Source organism: Diabrotica undecimpunctata, chromosome 2 (genome assembly GCF_040954645.1).
Source record: "Diabrotica undecimpunctata isolate CICGRU chromosome 2, icDiaUnde3, whole genome shotgun sequence".
In the NCBI taxonomy this organism is placed as follows: domain Eukaryota; kingdom Metazoa; phylum Arthropoda; class Insecta; order Coleoptera; family Chrysomelidae; genus Diabrotica; species Diabrotica undecimpunctata.
The window spans coordinates 145,344,896-145,369,531 of record NC_092804.1 but is presented as its reverse complement, the minus strand read 5'-3'; the positions used below and the strand labels follow the sequence as shown (position 1 = coordinate 145,369,531).

General features: G+C 33.3%; 1 protein-coding gene across 1 annotated transcript in view; it reads left to right on the top strand.

The window, feature by feature from the left end:
- The window catches only part of amon (prohormone processing protease amontillado), a 210,908-nt gene that overhangs the window by 136,087 nt on the left and 50,185 nt on the right, over nucleotides 1-24,636 (top strand). The window contains exons 6-9 of the mRNA XM_072523666.1: nucleotides 1,030-1,118; nucleotides 17,639-17,814; nucleotides 23,124-23,336; nucleotides 23,898-23,998. Coding sequence (XP_072379767.1) covers nucleotides 1,030-1,118; nucleotides 17,639-17,814; nucleotides 23,124-23,336; nucleotides 23,898-23,998 — 579 coding nt within the window. The remainder of the gene's footprint in view (nucleotides 1-1,029; nucleotides 1,119-17,638; nucleotides 17,815-23,123; nucleotides 23,337-23,897; nucleotides 23,999-24,636) is intronic.

Genomic DNA, 24,636 nt, shown 5'->3' with positions numbered 1-24,636 from the left:
TGAGGGATCGATTTGAAGCATTCGAGATGTGGACATACCGAAGAATATTAAAAATAAGTTGGGTAGACCAAATAACAAATGTTGAGGTCCTCAGAAAGATGAAAAAGGAAATGGAAATCATGAATACGATTAAGATAAGAAAGTTAAAGTATCTCGGCCACGTTATGAGAGGGGATAAATATGTGTTGCTGCAAACTATAATGCAGGGAAAGATACAGGGAAAACTAAGTATTGAAAGAAGACGCATCTCCTGGTTCAACAATCTGAGAAAGTGGTATAATTGCAGTTCCGTCGACTTGTTCAGAGCTGCAATCTCAAAAGTGAAAATAACTGTGATGATTACCAACCTCCTTAGAGGAGACGGTAGCTAAAGAAGAAGAAGAAGATAGATAAACCTAGCAAATTAGAAAGAGGTGCGGGGAATGCTTTGCGCCAGTTTTCCCTTTCGCCATGGGGGAACGGGCTGGTATTGCAACAATCAGTCTATCTTGTATTATATGTAAATGGCTATTCAGTTAGGCCAACTGAACCCTGTTTTTTTATAGAGGTGTTACTCCTTTATCATTCATCTTTTTCGGTACATCCCACGGCGAATGCAGGCAAAGATACACATCATATTATAAATTTTTAGAAAGGAAATTCAACAGATAGAAATGTAACACGAGGAGTGAGATCTGATACTTTTAGTTTTTGTACGTATTGTTTGTGTACCTTTTGAAATACCAATATTCATTCAAAAAAAACAAAAGTAAATAAAATAGTTAGCTGGGTACAATCAAATTCGATTTTATTTAGTTCATACAAAAATTAAAAATTTACAGTCTGAATAAGATCTTTGAATACTTGTTGGACACTTATGTATGTGTCTTTATAGTTGATTGCTACTTATCTGGGTCAATTTGCCAAAATAATTTAAAACCCACATGATGAAATTGCATTATATAAATACGATCGTGAATACAAAACTAACTTAAACTAATAATTACTACTTAAATACTAATTATTTATTCATTGTACTGTTTTTTACAGCCATGGGACCAGGTGTGCTGGAGAGGTTGCAGCTGCTCGTGATAATGGTATTTGTGGTGTAGGTGTAGCTTACGATTCTAAAATAGCTGGTAAGTATGCCATTTGTCTATATATCAGCAAATCATAAAATAAATCGAAACTTTTTAAAGTCAATTGTTTTATAATCAGTTATTAAAAATATCTTACGTTTTATGTCATATTACTCAAAAATTAATCGTGCTCTTGAAGCCCTGCTGTTTGCTGTCTGTGTCTTTGTCTTTCCGTGTAGTTGCCCGTCCGTGCAATAACTCTTGAAGTTAAAATCATAGAGTTTTGAAACTTGGTTTCTAGCAGAGGTCGACAATAAAAGTTAAATCTCTAGATATATAAACTGTTCACAGACAAAACAGTTACTTTAAAATTATTATTATTCGAAGGAAAGTGACAGACGAGATCCTCTAATCACGTTAGATTCGGATCGTGGGTGACTCTGATCTGATAGGTCAGTGTAATTGTATTTATCTTCTAATATTGACTATATCTTTAAAAAGTCGATTGTCGGGAGAGTGTTGTACTTTGGGACACTTTTTTAATGACCTGTAACTATTTTATTATTTAACGTATTGAGTTGGGATTTCTATCTATCTAATTAGCCTTCTTCGGTCCATCTTTGGACATAGGCCTCCCCAATCCTTTTCTATTCTTCTCTGTCTGTAGCTATAATCATCCACCTAGAGCCCACGTGCTTCTTGATATCATCTGCCCATCTCATTTGGGGCCTTCCTCTGCTTAGTTTATGTTCCCACGGTCTCCAACTTATAAGAATTTTGTTCCATCGGTCTTCTTTTTGTCTTATATTGTGTCCTGCAAATCTCCCTTTCAATTTTGCAACTTCTTGTCTAACATCCCTCACTTTTGTTTTCTCTCTTATCCACTCGTTTCTCTTTTTATCCACTAGTCTTATGTGCAACATTTGTCTTTCCATTGCTCTTTGGGTTTTTATGATTTTGTCCAAGTTTGCTTTTGCAAATGTCCACGTTTGGGAACCATAAATGAGAACAGGGAGTACGCATTGATTGTATACTTTGGTCTTAAGATGCTGTGGATATCTTTTGTTTTTAAGAATGTAGCTTAGTTTGCCAAATCCCGCCCATACCAGTCTAACTCGTCTTTTTATCTCTGCTGTTTGGTTTTCTTTGTTAAGTTTTATAGTTGGACCCAGATATATATAATCCTGAACTTGTTCTATTTCATCTTGTCCGATCCTCATTGTGATGTCTTCATCTGTATTTGTTATGATTTTGGTCTTGCTGTAATTCATTCTATCTTTCCAGCTTCTACGTCCAGTTCTTCCATCAATTCAAATAATTCTTCTTTTTTATCGGTTATCAATGCGATGTCATAAGCATAGCTTAGATGGTTCAAGCGTTGTCCACAAATTTTTATACCTTTTTCTTCCCATTCTAATCTTTTAAAAAATATCTTCCAGAGCCTGATTGATAAGTTTCGGTGATATTGTGTCACCCTGTCTCACGCCTCTATTTATTTGTATTGATTTTTTTCCTTCATATACTTTAATTGTTGTTTAGGCTTCCTTATATAGATTGGCTATTAGTTCCCTATATCTGTGATCAATTCTGCTGTTAATCAAAGAACTTTTCACTGCCAATGTTCGACACTATCGAAAGCCTTTTCGAAATCTATAAACGCTATATATAGAGGAATGAGGTATTCATTTGCTCGTTCTATAAGTATTTTTATACTTAGTAAATGGTCACTTGTGCTGAATCCCTTTCTAAAACCAGCTTGTTCTTTCGACTGGTATCCGTCGAATTTTGTCGTCAATCTATTGGTTAAAATTTTTGTTAGGAGTTTATACATTCATTGAGGAGTATTATAGGACGGTAGTTTTTTATATCTGCTTTATCTCCTTTCTTGTGTAGGATAATGGTTACGAATTCCTTTCAGTTGTTTGGGATTCTTTTTTCTTTTAATATATTGTTAAAAATGGAATGTAGAGTAAGTATTACCACTTTTCCACCATATTCAGCCTCTCTGCAGTTATTCCATCTTTTCCAGGCGATCTGTTGTTTTTCTGTTTGCTACTACTGTTAATAATTTTTAACAGTAGTAGCAAATTCTCAAACTGAAAAATAAAATAAATCTTTGTGTATTACGTAGAAATAATAATAGACCAACTATTCCAAGATTGAATGCAGTATTTAAAGAAGCACATTTCAAATTAAAGAAATTAACAATTACGTCACTACGTCAAAACTGGTGCCATCACCATGTTCGCATATTATTTAAAAAATTAGCATTAAAATTAAAAATCAATCAATTTCAGCATTTTTGTAAAAAGTAATTGTCAAAACTTCTCAATAATCACTATATTACAGTAATCTTTCAAAAGTTTCCACTAGGAAGAACTGCATGTCTAATTTAAAAAAGGCAAACAAATTCTCTTGATTGCCAGCTGTAAATAGAAAAGAGATGTAATATTAAAAAAGACCAATGAACGTACTTTAAAAAGGTGTTTTGTTCTGTTCGCGCATTTTAATTGTGTGTGCTTAACCAATATTTTAACATTAAAATACCAAACAATTATTTTCTATATTTTATATTTGTTGCTAAATAAATATTTGCTCTCTTAATAATTTTGCAAACACTTGAAATCACATAAATTTACTCTGAATTAAAATCGATTTCGCAATAAATCAACCCTTTAAGTTACGTTGTCTTTGTACCGCTTAGCAATTGTTTACAAACCCTGATAATCTTGGAAATCTGCGATGAATACAAAATACTGTTTATTATGTCATTAATCTAGTTCTTTGTCTATTGATCAGATTACTACGGACAATTTACTGGGATTGACTATAAATCTTTGAATTATCCTGTTTGGTGATCGTCAGTTGATATAAATCTGTTTATCGAGTATAATATCCAAAATAACATTGGAAAGAGTGAATTAGAAGCGATTTATATTTTATGTAAATAAAATATATATATATATATATATATATATATATATATACATATATATATATATATATATATATATATATATATATATATATATATACATCTCAGTAGAAGACAAACATATTGAGCCAGTTGACTCCTATAAATACTTGGGCCATGAGATCAGAATAAGTCGAGACAACCAAACAATCGAGCTGAAAAGAAGAATAAACCTCGGTTGGGCTGCATTTGGAAAGATAAAGGACATTTTTAGGTCTAAGATTTAAATGTGTCTGAAAAGAAAAGTATTTAATCAGTGCATTTTGTCAGTGATGACCTACGGCGCAGAAACCCTAACACTCACAAGAACAACAGTGAGTAAACTACAAGTTGCGGAAAGGGCAATGGAGAGAATAATGTTAGGGTTTTTTCTACGTGATAAAATACCCAATGCTACTATATGCAAAAGATCAGGAGTAGCAGACGTTATTGAAAGGATAACAACACTAAAGTGGAACTGAGCAGGTCATGTAGCAAGATCAGTTGATGACCGGTGGACAAAAAGAATTTTGGAATGGAGACCCCGAATACAAGCTAACAGAAATATAGGTCGACCCCCAACGAGATAGACAGATGACATAAAAAGAGTGACTACAAATTGGATTATATGGCGCAAAATCGGACTAAGTGGAAAAGCATGCGAGAGGTCTATGTTCAGCAGTGGACGTTACAGGCTAGTTGATGATGATATATATATATATATATATATATATATATATATATATATATACATATATATATAATATATAATAAAAGGTAGAAAGATTTGAGTTGATCCAGCGGCAAGGTTTCTTTTTTGGGTGCAATGGGGTTGAGATTGCCTTATTGGATTGATATCGGATGACCTGTGATTATTGTCGCTAAGTCTTGTGGAACGGAAAATAAGAGTGTTGATAACTGAATGGAGTTGTGCGGGGTAATGATGTGACTGGGCATTGAGATAACTGTTTGTATAAGTGGGTTTCCGGTACACGGAATAGGAAAAACTGTAAGGTGCGTTTTTCTGAATAAGAACATCAAGGAACAGCAAAGTTGCTTCAGATTCAACTTCCATCTTGAATTGAATACTGGGATGTTTCAGGTGGGAGAGGAAGAGATCTAATGTGTCTTTACCATGGGCCCAAATGACAAGGGTGTCATCAACGGACCGGAATCAGCAGGTGAATTTGAGATTTGATGGAAACAGCGCTGCGGTTTCGAAATATTCCATGTAGATATCAGCTATTACGGGAGAGAGGGGGGATCCCATTGAGACACCTTTTATTTGACGATAGAAATGATTTTAGAATGAAAAGTATGTATTAGACAAACAGTGTTGTATAAGAGATAATGTGTCTTGGGGGATTTGATATTTAGAGTCCAAGATGGAAATGGTTTTTGACAGAGGAAGACGCGTTTTCGGCTAATGGTTGTAAGAATAAAGCGATGTTTTGCCAATTTCTGAGTGGGACAGTTGTATGCATTGACGATGGGTCTTAGGAGAACATTGGGCTTGGAACATTTTGGAAGGCCGTATATCTTTGGAATTCGGGATAATTTTTATATGGGTATAGGAGATTTTCTGATGTCTGGAGGTAGAGTAGACTTAGTTATGATGGATTTGGTCGTTTTTTCTAGATAGGTGGTGGGATCGTTTGGGACGCGTTTTTATTCTGTGGAATTCAGAAGTTTGAACATTTTGTCGAAATAATTAGAAGATTTGAGAATGACGATGGCATTACCTTTGTCGGCCGAAAGGATGACAATGTCAGGGTTGTTATAAAGTTCTTTGAGGGCGCGTTTGTCTAAAAGACTGATATTTGACAGTGGCGGTTTGGAAATACGGAGAATTCTGACGACATCTTGTCTGGCAACTTCGGCTTGGTCGGAAGGAAGATGAGAATTAGCTTCTTCAGTTTGACAAATAATTTTCTTAGTTGGAATGGAAAGGGGAGTGACAAAAAGTCTTGTTTGATTAAAAACTCAGCCAAAGTTAAAATACACGGAATATATTCAGATGCATTCAAAACAAAGAAAGGAACTAGACGGGGCTGCATACTATCACTATTAGTGTACAATATTTATATTTTGAAGATATAATGAGAAAAGTTCTAGACGAATGGGATGGAGGAATCACTATAGAAGACAAAAAAATCAGAAGCCTGCGGTACGCAGAGGACACACTTAAACTAGCATGGAATTAAGTCGAAATGATTACCATCATTGAACGGCTAAGCCGGTTAAGCGAAGAATTCGGACTTCAGATCTACACCGGAAAAACGAAAATAATGGCCTTAGATAGAAAAAATAATAATCTACCGCACATACACTACGGGACGATTTTCGAAGTGGTAGATAGATTTATATACTTGAGCTTCCTGATAACCAACAATGAGATTGCTTTTTAGAAAGCAAGCATAGACTAGCAATAGCCCGAATCGCAACAGCTAAACTGAGTAAAACATGGAAAGACCAAACAATAACAAGAAAGACTAAGCTCAGGTTGGTCAATGCCCTTATTTTTCCCATTGCTACATACGCAGCTGAAACATGGACTCAAAATAATCGATAGGAATAAGATCGAAGCCTTCGAATAATCGGACAAGAGATGAAAGTTTTTGTTGGGGGGTAAATATTGTTTTTATTCCTCTTAGTATAAGAATTTTGTCGATTTTGTCAGTGACACCATTGATGTAAGGAAGAAAAGCTTTCTTATAATAAGGATCTGAGTCTTTGGATTGAGATTGAGTGGGAGATTGATGTTTGTGGTTGCTCCTGTTGATGTGATTTTCGCGGTAACTGTTTTGGATGAGGTCTTGTTTTAAACAAGAGAGCTCAGCGGGTCTACTTGCATCTTGATCTGGAGACAAGGTTATTAATGACTGAATTAATTTATGAAGGTAGATGGTGAGAGTTGGCATGCGAGTAACGATTAGTATTTGTGGGTTTTCGATAAACAGATTTTCTAAAAAACAATCCCAAGGTTTTCATTACTCTGTTTATCAAAAACCCATGCTATGGGAAATGAGGGAAGGAGAATAGATAGTCGATGTCAAAATTGAACGAGAAAATTTCGAGCATTGTGTTTTACCAGCCAGAACGAACAGTCTAGTTTGAAAACCGTGTGTTTAAATATAAGTACAAGTTGTGTTATTTTGTGGGTTAAGTTGGTGATTGCAGAGTCGTGGAAGACGAAAATTCCAAACTCGTTGTGTCCGAAGAGATTCTAAATTCTGTAAGTAAAGAAAAGAAAAAGTATATAAGATTTGCACGAGCTATCCAGTCGAGGCGAAAAAACTTTTGGGATAAAAGAGTGCCATTGTGATTTTGAAACCAGTGGGAGATTTGATTTGTGGGGAGAATCTGAACGAGTGCTGTTTTTCGTAACAGTTTTGAACAGTTTTGGAAGGAGGAAGCAGAGAAACAGTGTTGGAGAATTTGGACAGTATAATCAATGGGTGTCAGTCGGAAAACATCGGCGGAGATCATATTAAAGGTCACTCAAATTATTTGTGACAAGAGTTGTGTTTGTACCATATATGTTTTAAAACCCAGATCAAGTCACAGTTATTGAGACACAAATTATTAATGCATTAATTCTTAGTGTTATTAATTGATTGATTTAAAGAGTAGAGTTTCACAGGTAAATATAAAATCAGTGGAAAGTAAAAATAAAATCAGATAATTGCCAGAGAATTAAAATTTGTGTTCTTTGAAGAAATAATAATTAGAGCAATTTTCACATTAAATTAAATAGATTTGGTTAAAACAGAGATAACTAAATAAAAGTTTCTTTTGTTTGAAGATTAAATAAGAAATTGTGCTCAGTCTTTATATGTTTTATATGGTATAATAAATAAATGGTATTTAAAATTTTATAAAATTTGTGTTGGTTATACTTAGTTTCCTTGTCTATCCTGAAGAAAGCAAGCAACAAAGAAATACTAGAAGCCACGAATTAAAGGTAAATTTTATGCAGTAAAATAAACCTGAGAAATTTGATTTAAGCAGATCATAATAATATCTATATACTACAAACACAATTATTGTGGTGGGTATGCAGCAGAAGACAGAAGACATTCAACAAAGAAGTACTTTTTTTAGTTTACAAGGCTATGAAGTAGTCGACTTCTATTTTTTATTTGCCAACCTGAATGACCGATTAAACCTCTGAATTCACTAGTTGAATACCTTTGATATATATATATATATATATATATATATATATATATATATATATATATATATACATACTGATATCATCAGATGGTTGGTAGAACTATGTTTTATGTTAAAAATTATATTATTAGTAGTTAGGAACTAACTTGTTTGAGATTCCTAACACAGTCAATATTTGCATATCAGATCGCACATTTTATAAAACTTAAAGATTAAATACAAACATTTGAGATAATTTGTTTTTTTTTTGCTTGTTAAATATTTTAGTTTAAATATTTTAACAGATGTATAAATTAAAATAAATAAATTGGACCTTTTATGTGTGTAATTTTAGATTAAAAAAAAATGCGTAAATATACAGTAAAACCTCCAGATACTAATCACGAATATTTTATGCAAAAATAGGAAGGTTATTGCTATTGAGAGAAAACTATAGATAAATAAAAAAATATATGTCAAAAGATACAACAAAAATATAGATAATCTGCTTCTTTTTCCTCAGCTTTTCCTTTTCAGTGGTCGCAGTTCTTTACTCTTCTTTGCCACTCATTCCTATCCAACATGTCTTCTAAATGTAAACCTTTCTCTGACAAAGTTCTCTTCTACAACGCCCAGACATCTTCTCAACTTATTTTCCTTTACCTCTTTTTCCCCCAATTTAAAACGGCTCTATCCTTCTTCCCTCATAGCTCTTAGTTCTACGCCTGACGTGACCAAACCACTGCCGTCTTTGTTCTTAAACCTGTTTTGAGACTATAGTCACCCCGGCTCTTTCCCCAATCATGTCGTTCCTGATATTGTCCCTTCTAGTTTTATTCAACATTCAAACACCTTTACAGGCCATACTTCACTACCGTACACCAACGCAGGCCACACTCTCGTATATATTTTCTTTTAGCTCTTCACCGATTTTTCGATCGGGTCATTTGACCCAACATGAATCACATATAAATCAATACTACAATATTTAATAACAACTTTAGAAACTATGCCGCCAATTCTTATCGGTACTCAAAGCTGCTCCTGCAGTTTTTGCAATTTGAGCAAAGCAAAAATTTTCCCTGCTCTTGGACCAATATTTTTGTACATCATTGGGTCGCAGGTCATTATTTTTGTATTATCTATCTAAATTATAAATGCTGTAAAAATATGTTTGGTCAAAAAGGCCCCCCTGTTGAGTGGTAAGTTTATCATACCTGTGACTCAGCTGTACCAATAAGAATTGATGGAATAGTTTCTAAAGTTGTTATTACATATTGTAGTATTGCTTTATATATGCAATTCATGCTGGGTCAAATAATCCATTATAAATCCCTCATGTGCTTATGGTCTAATATGGAAACAAATTTTCAGACTAATTTTCAATTATACTTATTTTAAATTTTTAATTATTGTTTGTAAAACTAGAGATTCACATTTTAATAGAATTCGGAGAAGATAGCTCACACATAAGTTTTATTATGTAACGGACAAGTTCCAGATTATACCACACACTCTCACTATTTGAATGGCTGTCTTTATTGTCAATTATTTCATTCAGTATTTCTTGAACGCCAAAAGTAGGATTTTCGGTCAAAACATCGTAATCAATAGATGCATAGTTTTCTAAACTTACCCCTTGTATATTACAAATAAGCTGAGCTAGTAGAATTCATCAAAATCCTCATTTTGGAGATTTTTGAAAATCCTGCTTTTTCAAAACACTTAGAAATTATAGCTGGGGAAATTTTTTCAAGCTACAGATATCTTTTTTTTATCTTCTAAAGAAAAGTTTTGGTTACTTTTCTTTTGTTTTCTTTCTTCAAGTCTTTTCGCTAAAAATATTCTATACCTTTATATTAAGGCTGGTACAGAGAAGTTATGTTTGGAGGCAAAAAGATATTTTTACATTTGCTAATTTAAATTTGGAATGGGATATGACATGATTCAAAAATAATAAGACTTTTCTATTTTACATTCCTATATGAAGAAATGTACGCATATTGAGACACTAAAACGCAAACATGACGATTTCCATATGCGCAAAAATAATAAAGAGGTACAGAGCACCAGAAAACAACGCAATACAGGCATAGTTGAAGACATAGAAGGCCAGATGTTGACTACAATTAAAGAGAAATTAAGAAGATGAAAAGAATAATGCAAGAATTATATGAAGATACAGTAAGATTCAACTGAAATAGACTTAACGGTCCAGAAATAACAAATAAAGAAGTAACTATACTCATTAAGAGAATTAAAGATGGGAAATCATCAGGATCCGATTAAATGCATGGTAAAACATTAAAGCTGTTAGAGGCACACCAAATCACAGCTCTTACTAAGCTATTCAACAACATAAATGAGACTCTTCATGAGTCACTTCCCAAAAGACTCATTCGTCTTTTCAAAAAATCCAACGCCAGCAAATTTGAAGAACACAGATTAATTAGTTTGATGAGCATGTACTTAAAGTACTCCTTATTTTTATTCACTCGAGTATCTACACCAAATTAGAACACCTAAGAAGTTCAATTTAGATTCAGAGCTGGACTCGGAACGAGGATTTGCATCAGATTTTAGATCACAGATTATCATGCATAAATATTGCGTTGTCTCCAAGAATTAACATAAACGCTAAAACATGGGCTTCTAGACCCTGTGCCAGGTAACTATGCGCAGTTAATGTCCCATTGTCGATAAAGACTAACTCCGTGGGAGTGTCAAACGAGATATCTCCTCATGCTATAACTGTCCCTCCACCAAATAGAAGTCGCTCGGCAATACATCCTTGAGCATATCTATCGTCTTGACATCGCCACACTCTTACACGTTTCTCCGAGTCCGTAATACAGAATCTCAATTCATCGGAAAGCAATACACGACTACAATCCTGTATTGTCCAAGCCAAGTATTCTCGTGCAAAATTCAATCTGGCAATTCACGTGTTCATGGGAAAGCGGCGGTCCAGTTACTCTAATTCGAGAAGATAAACCAGCAGTACAAAATCGACTCATAACTGTTCATTTACTAACGTTTTCATTTCTTACTTCTTGCAGATGATTTCGAAGCACTAAAAACAACAAAGCGGTCATCTCTAGCTGTTGTAATTCTGCCTCGACCTGTCTGTCTTTGAGTAAGCAGACCGGTCGCTTGGTAAGGTTGCCATACTCGTTGCACACTTAAGAGACTTATACCAACGTTTCTAGCAGTTTTGCGCTGACCGTGACCATCTTCTAACGCCACCACAATTCTAGCCATCTCAACAAAACTTATGCTCATTGCAATACACTGACAGTGTAAACAATACACAAACAATATACAATTGAGTTAAAACCACAGAAACAAAAACTGTCCTGATAATGATTTTTAGAAATTAGGGTAAAAGGCCCTTTTTATCTTAAAAGCTCATCGAAACAGCATAAACAACAATTTTTTTCGAATAATTTTTAAAATCAATTTAAATTACGGGGTGACTCTAATTTGATGCTCGGCAGTGTATATATATATATATATATATATATATATATATATATATATATATATATATATATATATATATATATATATATAGTAGTGCCTGGAAGCTCAGGAGACTGAGACCTCGGAGACCTGAAGAAGACATCAGCATGTCGAAAGCTCGGCGCAATGATAACCGACGCTGTTCAACCCAGAAGACTGTTGAGTTTACTATTAATTATTGTAATAGTATTAATCTTAGCTATAGGTTTAATTGTAACTAACCGCGGAAATTTATCGGAACATTCTGACTATTGGTCATCTTCAGTACGATGCAGCCAAGTTAGAAAAGGAGCATATTAACTTGGGAAAGGATAACTACAGGCGCAATGCGACCAATTTGTGGCAATAATGTTAGAAGACTCTGAGGTTTTCAGAGCAACAACTAACACATCCACGGAGGAAGCTTAACTACCTGAGGAAAGGAATGCCAAACGTTTAGAATGTTTCAAACAACAAGAAAAAGGTTAATGCAAGTTGATAGTAAAACCATTAACTGCATTAACCTTTTTCTTGATGTTCGAAACGTTCTAAACATCTTCCCGCATGAACTTTCTAAACTGCAGTTTATTATCTCTCCTTTCCTTATAAACTGAATCTCCTTTTTTTTTCAACTTAGCTACTGTTTCAAATTGTCTTGGAGTTATTCCAAACACCGCGCACAATGTGTTCCTACACACCTGTAAAATGTTGCCTTCTCCGTTGGGCAATGTGAAGGAAAGCGTAACCTGTCTCTTACTCTCTTCTGTTCTCTCATAATTTCCATGCCTTCTCCTCTTTATAGCACACACATGAATAAAATTCATAGCATACGTATTTTGCCGTACATTATTATTCAAACCATAAAATTCGTGAAAAAGCTTTAATTTTTGTTCATACTGTATCTCTTTACACTTGAAGTTGCATTTGCACAATATCTAAAATAAAATTTCAGAATAACTACTGCCAAAAATAAAAACAATATTCCACTAACCTTAATTTCAGAATAACTATTGATCAAAAATAAAAACAATTTTCGACTAATCTTATTTTTAAGAGGCTGCTTGGCAGGAACTTTTTTATTATTTTTCTTTGTATAGTACTGTTCTCCAGCATTTCTTTTTTTCTGCATTTCCTTTTGCGTATTGCCCTTTCTAGAGGTAGCACCAGCATTCATTCTTATATGATTTTAAGATTATACAGAACGAGATAAACTATAACAACTTTACTAATACAACATCAAAACAGTACTGAAACTGTCATATTTATTGGCATTTACCACATTTTTTACCGGCGACTTTGTGGCGATTGACAAACACGCACTCTGTTGAGAATTTTTTAAGTACGTAATAATAACCCGGCGACTTAGCGCATTATATAAGTTGTTGGTTATGGTACTTGGGACATTTTAAAGGTATAAAATAAAAATGAGATTTTTTAGCACTTACCACATTATGTATTTCATGTGTTCAGTTTATTTAAATACTAGATATATCCTTAACTTTCGACGAGCAGTTTATTCATTAAAGTAAAATGTGAGGCAGAATAAAATGAAATGTTTCGAAATGTACTTTAATAAAATAACAGCCTGGGGACGGCTGTTCGGATTTAGGTCAGTTTTTTTGCTCATTTCAAGTTTTATTTTTATTTTTACTCGTTTTTTTACTGCTATTAATATATATAAATCAAGAACGAATACTTAATTATTGTTGGAGGCTAAAAAATATAAGGGTGTTGACAAAAGTTAAAGAAATTACGATTTAAATGGGAATAAGCCACAATTAAAGGTTAAAGTACGTTTATTGACGTGTCAATTTCCACTTCGGAAATCATTCTCAAAATACAAACATTAGTAAATTTATTTTAAAGAAATTTAAACTTAAACTGAAAATTTCTGTTTAAAAATACGAATAATTAACTTCTCTTTATTACTAAAAGAAAAAAAATATCGATATAAAGATTCTTTCTCTTTCTCTCCTAGCCGTCTTACTCAATAAATTGAACATAGGCCACCGCTTTCAAATTCCCTCTTTAGTTTTGTGACTGTTTCCGTTATGTCATTGATTATCAGGTTATTATGTTCAAATAATACAATATAATAATAAGTATACACTGGGGTCCAACTGCAACAATAAAACTCGAAGTATTCAGAATGGTGTAAGACAACGATATTAATGCTATTCAATTAATACTCTGAGTATACAGTGTGTCCGTAAAGTATGGAATAAATTCGATATTTCCTAAATGAAAAGCCTTTTTAAAAAAATCTAAAATACGTCGATTTTTAAATTTAATGTTCTACATTTTACAATAAAATTTCTATACAAGGTGATACACATTACAGTGATGACGTCTTAAGCTCTTTTTTTAAATGTAACACTCTGTATTTTAGGACATTTTTAGATCGATAAAAATGAGCTGATTTCAAAAAAGTATAATACTCGGGTCTAATGGATATAATTTGAAAGATATGCGCTTAGAAAATCAATTATTTATTATCAATTGCAAATAAGTAGCCTAGGTACTTCTAGTTTTTGGTAAACTGTAATGATTTTTAGTAACGTTCAATAACAATTAAGTAGTACAATAATTGTATTAATTCGTGAATGTTCTGTAATATTGCTTAGAATTAATTTTAAGTAGAAATAAATTTGAATGTAAAGCAAAGAATTGAAATACTCATGATGATTGGTTATGGAGACTAATCGCGAACTCAGATGGAAGTGTGTAATTTATTTAATGATAAATATCCAGAAATACCCATCACGCAGTCAACAGTAAGTAAAATTGAAAAGAAATTTCGAGAGAAACTGATACGGTTGAAAATGCACGCAAATCAGGTCGTCCCTCTGTAAATTATGTTACAATATTAGATGTTCTACTTGCTTTTGAAGAAGATGCGCACACTTCTGTTCGTAAGGTTAGCAGTGATCTCGATGTTTGCAAAACAAAGGTACACAAAGTACGTAAAATAAGTAAAGTAAGTAAAATGCACAGTTGTACAGGAATTAAATGAGGATGATCCAGATAAAAGAATACAATTTTGCGAAATAATGATGGATAACAGCCACCTAAACCCTCTCTTGGTTCAAAATAATATTTTTTCTGATGAGGCTACATTCAAATTAAATAGCGAGGTCAACCGTCAGAATTGTAGATACTGGGCAAAAGAAAACTCCAACTGGATGCGGGAACATCGTACACAATACCCGCAAAAGGTAAACGTATGGACTGGTATTGTAAGAAATAAAATCATTGAACCCTACTATTTCGAAGGTAATTTAAAAGGGCCAGCATACCTTCAGTTTTTAAGTGGGTATCTCGTACCTACTTTAGTTAATCAGTACAATTAATATTGGAGGTTTTGATAAAAGTTTGTGGTTTCAACAGGATGGTGCGCCTCCGCATTATGCTTTAGATGTTCGAAGGTACCTAAACGAATTTTTTCTGAATAGGTGGATTGAAAGACGTGGACATATTGAATTGCCAGCGAGGTCGCCAGACCTCAATACTTTGGATTAGTTTATGTGGGGTTATTTAAAGAATGTTGTTAATAAAACGAAACCTGCAAATATTGCAGACTTAAAAACAAGAATTCGTAAAGTAATAAACAATATTTCTCAAGAAAGCATAAACAAGGTTCTACAAGAATTTGTAAAACGTTTGGGTTACTATCAAATACAACAAGGGCTACAAGTTATTTATTATAATTTATTTATAATTAATATTATAAATCAATAAAAATTAATTTTCTAAGCGCATATCTTTCAAATTATATCCGTTAGACCCCCAGTATTATACTTTTTTGGAATCATTTTTTTTTATCGATCTAAAAATGTCCCAAAATACAGGGTGTTACATTTAAAAAAGGAGCCGATGACGTCATCACTGTAATGTGTATCACCTTGTATAATAAAATTTTATTGTAAAGTGTAGAACATTTAGAATAGAACTAAATAGAATAATTCGAAATAAAATAACCGAAGCAAAAGTGAAATGGCTGGAAACAAAATGCGTGGAAATAGAAGAACTACAACAAAGGCACGATTTTTTTAATTTACATAAAAAGGTAAAAGAGTTTACATCGACTACTAAGAGAACGACTTTTTACACCATGCTAAACACGGATGGCAAACTGCTAGAATCAACGGAAGATAAACTGAAAGAATGGGAAAACTATATTAAAATTCTTTTTCACGATATACGAGAAGAACCAAGATTGGAAAATAACAACGAAGGGCCAACAATTCTGAAATCTGAAATCATAAATGCAATTAATCATGTTAAAGCAAATAAAAGCCCAGGTCTAGACGGAATATACCCAGAAACGTTAAAATTAATCAGCGAAGAAAATATCGAAATATTTGTCCTTTTATTCAATCGCATTTATGATACAAGTAAAATACCCCAAGATTGGCTGGAGTCAATACTCATCCCACTACCAAAAAAGCCAAACCCACAACACTGCAATGAGTTCCGTCTGATAAGCCTTATGAGTCATGCAGTAAAAGTCCTACTAAAAATCGTACATAATCGTATCTATAGAAAGTGCGCGCCCAAAAATGCTACGACCAACAGAAAGATATATTTATATGCTTTATAGACTTCGAAAAAGCATTTGATAGAGTAAGACACGACCTACTATTAGAACGTTTGCAAGAAGTCGATTTAGATGGAAAAGACACCAAATTCTTAAAAAACTTGTACTGGAACCAAAACGCCAGAGTTAGGATCGAAGGTTCCACATCCGCAGAAGTAGAAATTAGTAGGAGAGTTAGACAGGGATGTGTTCTGTCGCCTCTGCTGTTTAATCTTTACTCCGAGTTTCTATTTAAAGAAGCATTGGAGGATTCCAAGGATGGAGTCAATGTGAATGGCGTAAATATCAACAGTATCAGATACGCCGATGATACAGTGTTAATTGCGGATTCCGACTTAGATCTACAACGACTCATCGACAAGACCAACTCGACCTGTGAGCAATTTGGTATGAAAATAAACATTAAAAAAACCAAAGTAATGTCAATCCGAAAAAACCAAAACGTACCTCAACCTTGCACAATAAATGGGCACATTTTAGAACAGGTCAATAGATTTAAGTACATGGGATGTTGGATCGATAGCAGCCTAAATCTTGATCTAGAAATAAGATCGAGAATAGAAGAGGCCAGAAAATCTTTCGAAAAAATAAAAAAACTGCTTTGTGATTCTCGAATAAAACTCGAAATTCGACTACATCTGGTCGACTCTTATATATGCAGTTGAAACGTGGACCCTTAAAACATCAACCGTAAATAAATTGGAGGCCTTTGAAATGCGGATCTACCGGAGAATACTCAAAATTTCATGGACATCGCATACCTCAAACGAAGAAGTGCTGCATAGAATAGGCAGGGAAAGATAACTTTTTAACACAGTAAAAGTTAGAAAAAATCATACATAGGCCACATACTGAGAACTAATAAGTACCAATATGCCCAACTTATAGTGAAAGGAAAAATCGAGGGAAAGAGAGGCCTAGGAAGGAAAAGACTATCGTGGCTCAGAAACATCCGACAATGGACAGGGCTAAATTTTGAACCGCTAATAAGAAGAGCTGAAGATAAAGAAGAGTTTAAAATTGTAGTAGCCAACCTTCATTGAGGAGAGGGCAGTTTAAGAAGAAGTAGAACATTAAATTTAAAAATCGACGCGTTTTAGATTTCTTTAAAAAGGCTTTTCATTTAGGAAATATTGAATTTATTCTATACACTTTACGGACACACTGTATTTCATTTTTCAGTAACACAGGTTGATAATTATAAAGGAATTTGGTTTATACGATAACATAGTTTATTCTCTAAGAATGGCAAACCAACATAACAATTTCATTTTCATTGCCTCTATGTATAATGATGTGTTTAAATAAGTACAAATTTATTACATTAACACAAGACTATACTTTTGTTAATGTATACATTATTATTTTCAGGAATAAGAATGTTGGACCAACCTTATATGACTGATTTAATAGAGGCAAATTCAATGGGACATGAACCCAATCTAATTGACATATACAGTGCTTCTTGGGGACCCACTGATGATGGAAAGACAGTAGACGGGCCTAGGAATTCAACGATGAGGGCTATTGTCAAAGGAGTAAATGAGGTAAGGTAAAATGCATGTCTATAACATTCTTTTTAATATGGTTAGTATTACAATAGGTAATAAAATAAAGCAGAAATAAAATAATAGTAAAACAATGACTATAGATTGGTGACTAAAAATTTCATGAACACAACACATAACAAATAAAGAAATTCATAGAAAGGTGGGAAGACACACAGAACTATTAATACTAATTAAAAAGGAAGAAACAGTCTATATGAAACACGTATATTGTAACTCTTCGTCTTCCTCTTCTTTTTATGTAGACATGACATTTGTCTAATGTCTGTTTTTCAATGTGCCTTCAGTAAGCTGTCGTTCCATCGTTTTCGTGGTCTTCTTACTTATCGTCTTCCCATTGGGGAACCATCTCTTGCCGTCTTTACTACTCTATTTTTTGTCATTTTGCTTATAACATCGTGCCGCTTTACTCTTCTATTTCTTACCCAGTGCTTGCTGTTCTCCACCTTTCATCTACGTCGTATATCTGTACTTATAGCTATGTTCCATAGTGTTTTACTATCCATTTTTTCAAGTGTTCAAGTGTTTTCATCTCTACTGTTTTTAACATCCTTTTCTCAGGTCGTGTTGCTGCCGCGTATTCCATTACTCATCTGATGACTGTTTTGTAAATTTTGCCTTTCATTTCTTTTTCGATATTTTCATTTCTCCTTATTGTTTTATTCAGGCAACCTACGGCTCTGTTTGCTCTATTCGCATGATCTTCCACTTCTCTTTCGAACTTTCCCTAGCTAGATAATGTGATGCCTAGATATTTAAACTCCATCACTTTGGCGACTTAGGCAACTGTTAATGCTACTTTTATTTAGAAGGTGTATCTTGCCCGTGATTGGTTCTGCAAAACTATTTCTTTTTTTTTTTCTTCCATAAAACTGTAATCAAGAAACGCCTGCATCTTTCGTAAAATTCCTGCTTCAATTCATCGTCTAAATAATTAATATTTCGCGGCATCCCAATTCCTAGATACATCTTGTTAATGTAACGACAAAATTTAACCATTGTTGTCAGATCCGTAAAAGACCAAATCCCCAATTAAGACCGTGGTGTGTACGAGATACCTTGTTCCAATTGCCCACGTACATACATGGGACAAACCGACGAATCCACAACCGTATTTACGAATATTCTATATATGTAAAACATTTCGATACTATTTCAGCCCTAGCCCATCAGAAAACAACATCATATTAATATAGATCACAAAATAGATTTCGAAAAAGCAAAAACCATCGCTCCTATCCGCTTCTTAAAATCGAAGATTATTCGTGAAGCCATCGAAATTGAAAAATTACCCAACAGCTTAAACACGTGTGATGTAGCTAAAAGACTGCCGACAACATGGCGACTCCTGCTTCAGCAACCCCCTGCCCCAACCGATCCCGCTCAGACCGTTTCCGCGTATAACGTTCCCGCGCATACCGTTACCGCGCATACTGAGAGTATAAAAGCAGCTACACAGGGTAAGACCGGTCGTCACTCGACACTAACAAGTAGGCAGATTGAGACCTCAGCGCCGTTTGATGCTTCTTATATTTTATACAAAACAAGATACTGGTACGTCACGAGTGAGAGGAGTAGGCAGACTGAGATCCCGAATGGCTCCAAAACGGGTGCCAAAACGTCGTTTTAAATTCTCAACGCGGTTCTTCCTGAGAACTTAGCAATTTTCTTATTATATATATATATATTTATATATATACATATATATATATATATATATATATATATATATATATATATATATATATATATATATATATATATATATGTATATAAAACTACTTAACTATTGCTTAAACGTTTCGGCAATTTGTCATTTTCAATAAGCACTTTATTTTATAAACATTACATTATAGATTTAAATTTCATGTTTACACCTTTTTAAAAGTTTACCATGGATTAAAAAATTGGTATCTGACATTGGCAGATGACATCTGGCAGGTATTTTAAAATAAGAGTGGTTTAGGGTCGTATCTCGTATCTTAAATATCTGCCATAGTGCATTTTTAAAACAACTCAATTTATTATATATTTATATACTTATATATATATATATATATATATATATATATATATATATATATATATATATATATATATATATATATATATATATATATATTATAGCTAGTATAGTACCGATCCAACAGATTAAAGACATTCTTTTAATAGAAAAATCTCATACCCCTGCTAGATAGATTCGAATCAGCGACCATGCAAACTTTAACTTGGTATATTAGTTCCCCATTCTATAATGATTCACGTATTAGAATAGAGAACAAATATTAATTTGGCATGCACATCAAAGGTTTGATGTGCAGATTTTATGGAAATTCGCTAAAAAGCGGCTTTGTGTGTTATGCAGTTATTAAATTGGTAATAAATGGTTTATACCCGTAGTTTAATCATAAACTGATAGTAAAGTGGATATCGATGTTAAGCTAGATAAAATATTAGACCTGTAATAACGTGTACTTTATTCATTAACTACTTAATCCTAATATTTGTTACAAAAAATAGTTCTAGGAAATTTTTATTGGACTAATTTTGTCAACATATATTATAATTGACGTCAAAATGCAAACCATTGAAATTAATACTGTATTATCATACGTTTATTGGCGTGCAAAATAATGGATTTTAAAACTTAACTTGTAGAACAAAATTAGGCGATTTGCACAGTTGACCATTCTTCAAGCTTAATCAAATGGATTGAAGTGAAATTCCTCATTAACATTTCACGTGGTCACATGTGTCATATGTTCGTTAGTCTATTCAGCTGACGCCAGGGAATATAAATATATATATATATATATATATATATATATATATATATATATATATATATATATATATATATATATATATATATATATATATATATAGAAAAGAAATTTAATCTTTGCAGATAAGTTAAATAGTAAACTCTTAAATGTTGGGGAAATCTGCAAAATTGCCCCAATATTTAAGAGTTTACTATATATATATATATATATATATATATATAACGTGTACTCCGAATCACGGTGAACGGCGCGTATCATTTTCAGAAACTAAAATGTCGTTGTTGATGCCGAGATTCGAACTCGTCCGCTCTGGCTCTGTGCTCGATACTGGATGAAGCTAGCATCTTGCCGCTGAGTTACGGCCGTCCAGCCTCATATCAAAAATACCTTTATCTTTTTATCTTTGTGTAGTGTAATATTTAGGTGGACGAGAACCAAAGTTATGACAGTTCTAATTTTAACTTTAATCTGAGTTATTAATATATACGTGAACGCTAATTTTGCTTAAATTTTAAATTTTTTAGAAAGTAGCGAAAATTTATATTTTAGTAAATGTGTAACGATAAGACTACCAAAGAGAAATGATGTACTATTAAAAAATAATACCTCAATCAACTATGGGAGCTTATCGTCTAGGCTTCACCTAGCTCAGTCTCTCAAGTGTGAATCCGTCTTCTCTTAAACTATGAATTAAACAATGAAAATTCAGTTGAAACAAATAAAGCAATGAATTTAATAATCATATTTATTTAACATAAAACAAAATAATGATATTTTGCACAAGCAAACCCTGCCTATAGCTTTACAATAAAATGGAATGATACTTATGGCATGGATGGGTTGCTTGCTTCTATATAGGATGTTGTTGCCTCCGGATTATGTGGGTAGATCTTAGGTTTTTGCTATCTGAGTGGTCTTGAAGACAGCTACAGTCTTAGTTGGTTTCATATGAGATTAATTCATCATTTTTTTAATAAATTATCCCATAAACTATTACAGGGTGTATTAGCGGACATCAAAGGGGGTTAACTTCCTTGCTAATTATTTTACAAAATCACAATTAAACAAATAGCAGATGGCAAGGATAAAGTGAAATAGAAATATTACTAAAATTAGTTGAGTTTTGTAAGATTCCTACATGCATAAAATCGAAAACTAGATTAAGGTAGTAAGGTAAGTCTAAAAAACGTAGGTTATACTTCTGTTGACAGGTCCACGGTCAACTAGTGCAAAAAATATGAAAAAAGGACTTTATTTGAATTAACACTATAAATACATGACAAATATTTGACGGTATGGCGAATGACCGCTGACAATTATTGTGTTTCGCTATTCGCCGACGTGGTCTTCAAATTCTGATTGTGAATTTGCTTTCGCCCTACGACTTGTTTTTTGACTGGCTTTTTTTGGACTGGTTTTAGTCTTCACATATGACATTACTGCATAGACACTGTTGCCGTATCAAAAAAAAATGTATCTCATGTAAAAATGTAAGTTATCTCAATATATATATATATATATATATATATATATATATATATATATATATATATATATATATATATATATATATATATATATATATATATATATATATATATATATATAATTAAATATATAATGACGTGAACATGGACCCTGCCTTGGCAAACACTGCCAACAAAATTGACTGCTAACGCTAACTGTTCGAATGTTTGAAATGCACTTAATCCGAAATAGGCAACAGACACACCTTGGAAAAAGAACGAGTAATGATACCATTGTCTGTCTTTATCTTGAAAACTCTGGCTACACCATCACTGCCTCGTATAAGTTCGATCGCGCGACCTAACTTTTACCTTAATTGAGGTAAATTGTCCTCTTTCATCAGCACTAATGCGCTTTCCGCAATCTTCACCATTTTGTAGTAGTCCATTTGGTACGTTTTTGTAGTTCGGAGATATATTCTTTGTTTTATCGTATCCATATATGTTGAGAAATCTGCTGAAGATGCTTAAATTTTAAGAGCCGATTAACTGGAATATGACGCAGATCTGGATCTCGATTGGTAGTAAGTGGTCTTCCGATAAGAAAATGTTCGGGTTTAATGGAGAGATATCATTTGTATCGCAGAATAAAGGATGAATAGCTCGGGAATTTATTATAGCTTCAATCTGCACAAGCAACGAATAAAATTCCTCGAACGTTAAGTACGAGTTTTCCAAAACTCTATATAAATGATGTTTAACTGTTCTTACTCCACTTTCCCACAATCCATCAAAAGAATTCTCTTATCGCGGGAGTCTGCTGCTCTACATAAAAATTCTCTTAACGCTTTTAACTCCAAACTAGCTGCTATGAAAATGGTTCCTCTTCGCGTAATAAATATTTTAAAGGTCAACAGAAATGATTGCTTAGACAGTTCCGTAGCTAACTCTAAATGTATGGCCTTCGTACAAAAATAAACAAACAATTATACAATTTGTGTTTAGTGTACCGTTTTTATTTTTTTTTTTTTTTTAGGGACGAAACGGATTGGGTAACATTTACGTTTGGGCAAGTGGTGATGGAGGTGAAGATGATGACTGTAACTGTGATGGATATGCCGCTAGCATGTGGACGATTAGTATTAACAGTGCAATTAATGATGGACAAAACGCTCATTATGACGAAAGCTGCTCTTCTACTTTGGCCTCAACATTCAGTAATGGAGCTAAGGACCCAAATACCGGAGTGGTAAGAAAGCTTTTTTATTGGTTTTATAAAAGTTATTTATGTACTAAGGGTATTAAGCAATTTTTTATGTAATGAGTACGATGCTCTTAAAAAACTTTTGGAAAGAATGGCGAGAGACTAACGCTGGGCAAGGGCACAAACCTGCTTTGATAGTGACCGTAATTTATTTGTATTTGTCGACAGTCACCGCCGAAAGTTTGAAAGAAATATAAAACTTATGTTCACACTTTCACCATTCACCGACAAATGTTGACATTCACTAATTTCTAGTAGGATATTTTTGTAATTTCTTTGTTTTTGGTAGTAATAAAAACTGGTCACTTTATCCACATTATTATGAAAAATTGTATTAGTCTATTCAATAGACTTTGTAAAAATGTAGTAATTTATGTTCAATTTTTAGTTGTGCAGTTGAAACAGCCTATCGATATTTTGAAATGAAACAAAAAATTTATTTTTTTGAACCTTCAAAAAGAAATTGTAAACGCCAACCCTGTTATTTTATTGTGCGAGTAACCCCAATGTGACTATATCTTTATCCATTATTCATTTGTTTTCCAGGCAACTACCGATTTATATGGAAAATGCACAACGACCCATTCGGGAACATCGGCCGCAGCTCCTGAGGCAGCAGGTGTGTTCGCGTTAGCTTTGGAAGCGAAGTAAGTTTTTGTCCCATCCTCAACGAATGGAAAGTAGAGAGAAATTTAATTTTATGGAAAGAGGAAATTTTAATATATTGCATATGTAGGAGTAAATTTTGTTGATGGAGGACATTATGTATTCACTACAGCAATATACGTTATAGATGTACTTTAAATTGTCCAAAAGAATTTACATATTAATTTACTTATCAATACCTAATAATTTTCCATAACTAGGTAGTAGTATGAAGTACTTGTATATATAAAAATCTTTTATTATACTTCTTCTTCTTCTTCCTTCTTGTATGTAGGTTTTAAAGCCTGTTTCTTCTTCAATATTAGCCTCCTAAATTGTTTAAATTATCGCATCATCTTTTTCTTGGTCTGCCAATACTTCTTCGTCCATTTGGTGACTTATCTCGTACTATTCGTACTATCCTATCCTCTGCCATTCTGTTCGTTCCACTTCTGTTTCCGTTTTGTCACCCATCCATTTATGTCTTCTATATTGCATGCCTTTCTTATGTTTTCGCTTCTCTCCCTACCTAACAGACTTTTCCCTAATATTCGTCGGAGTCTTTTCATCTCTGTTGTTTCTAGTAGTCGTCTCGTTTTAGATGTGTCAGGTCTTATAAGTCTAATTGCTGCTTTATAGA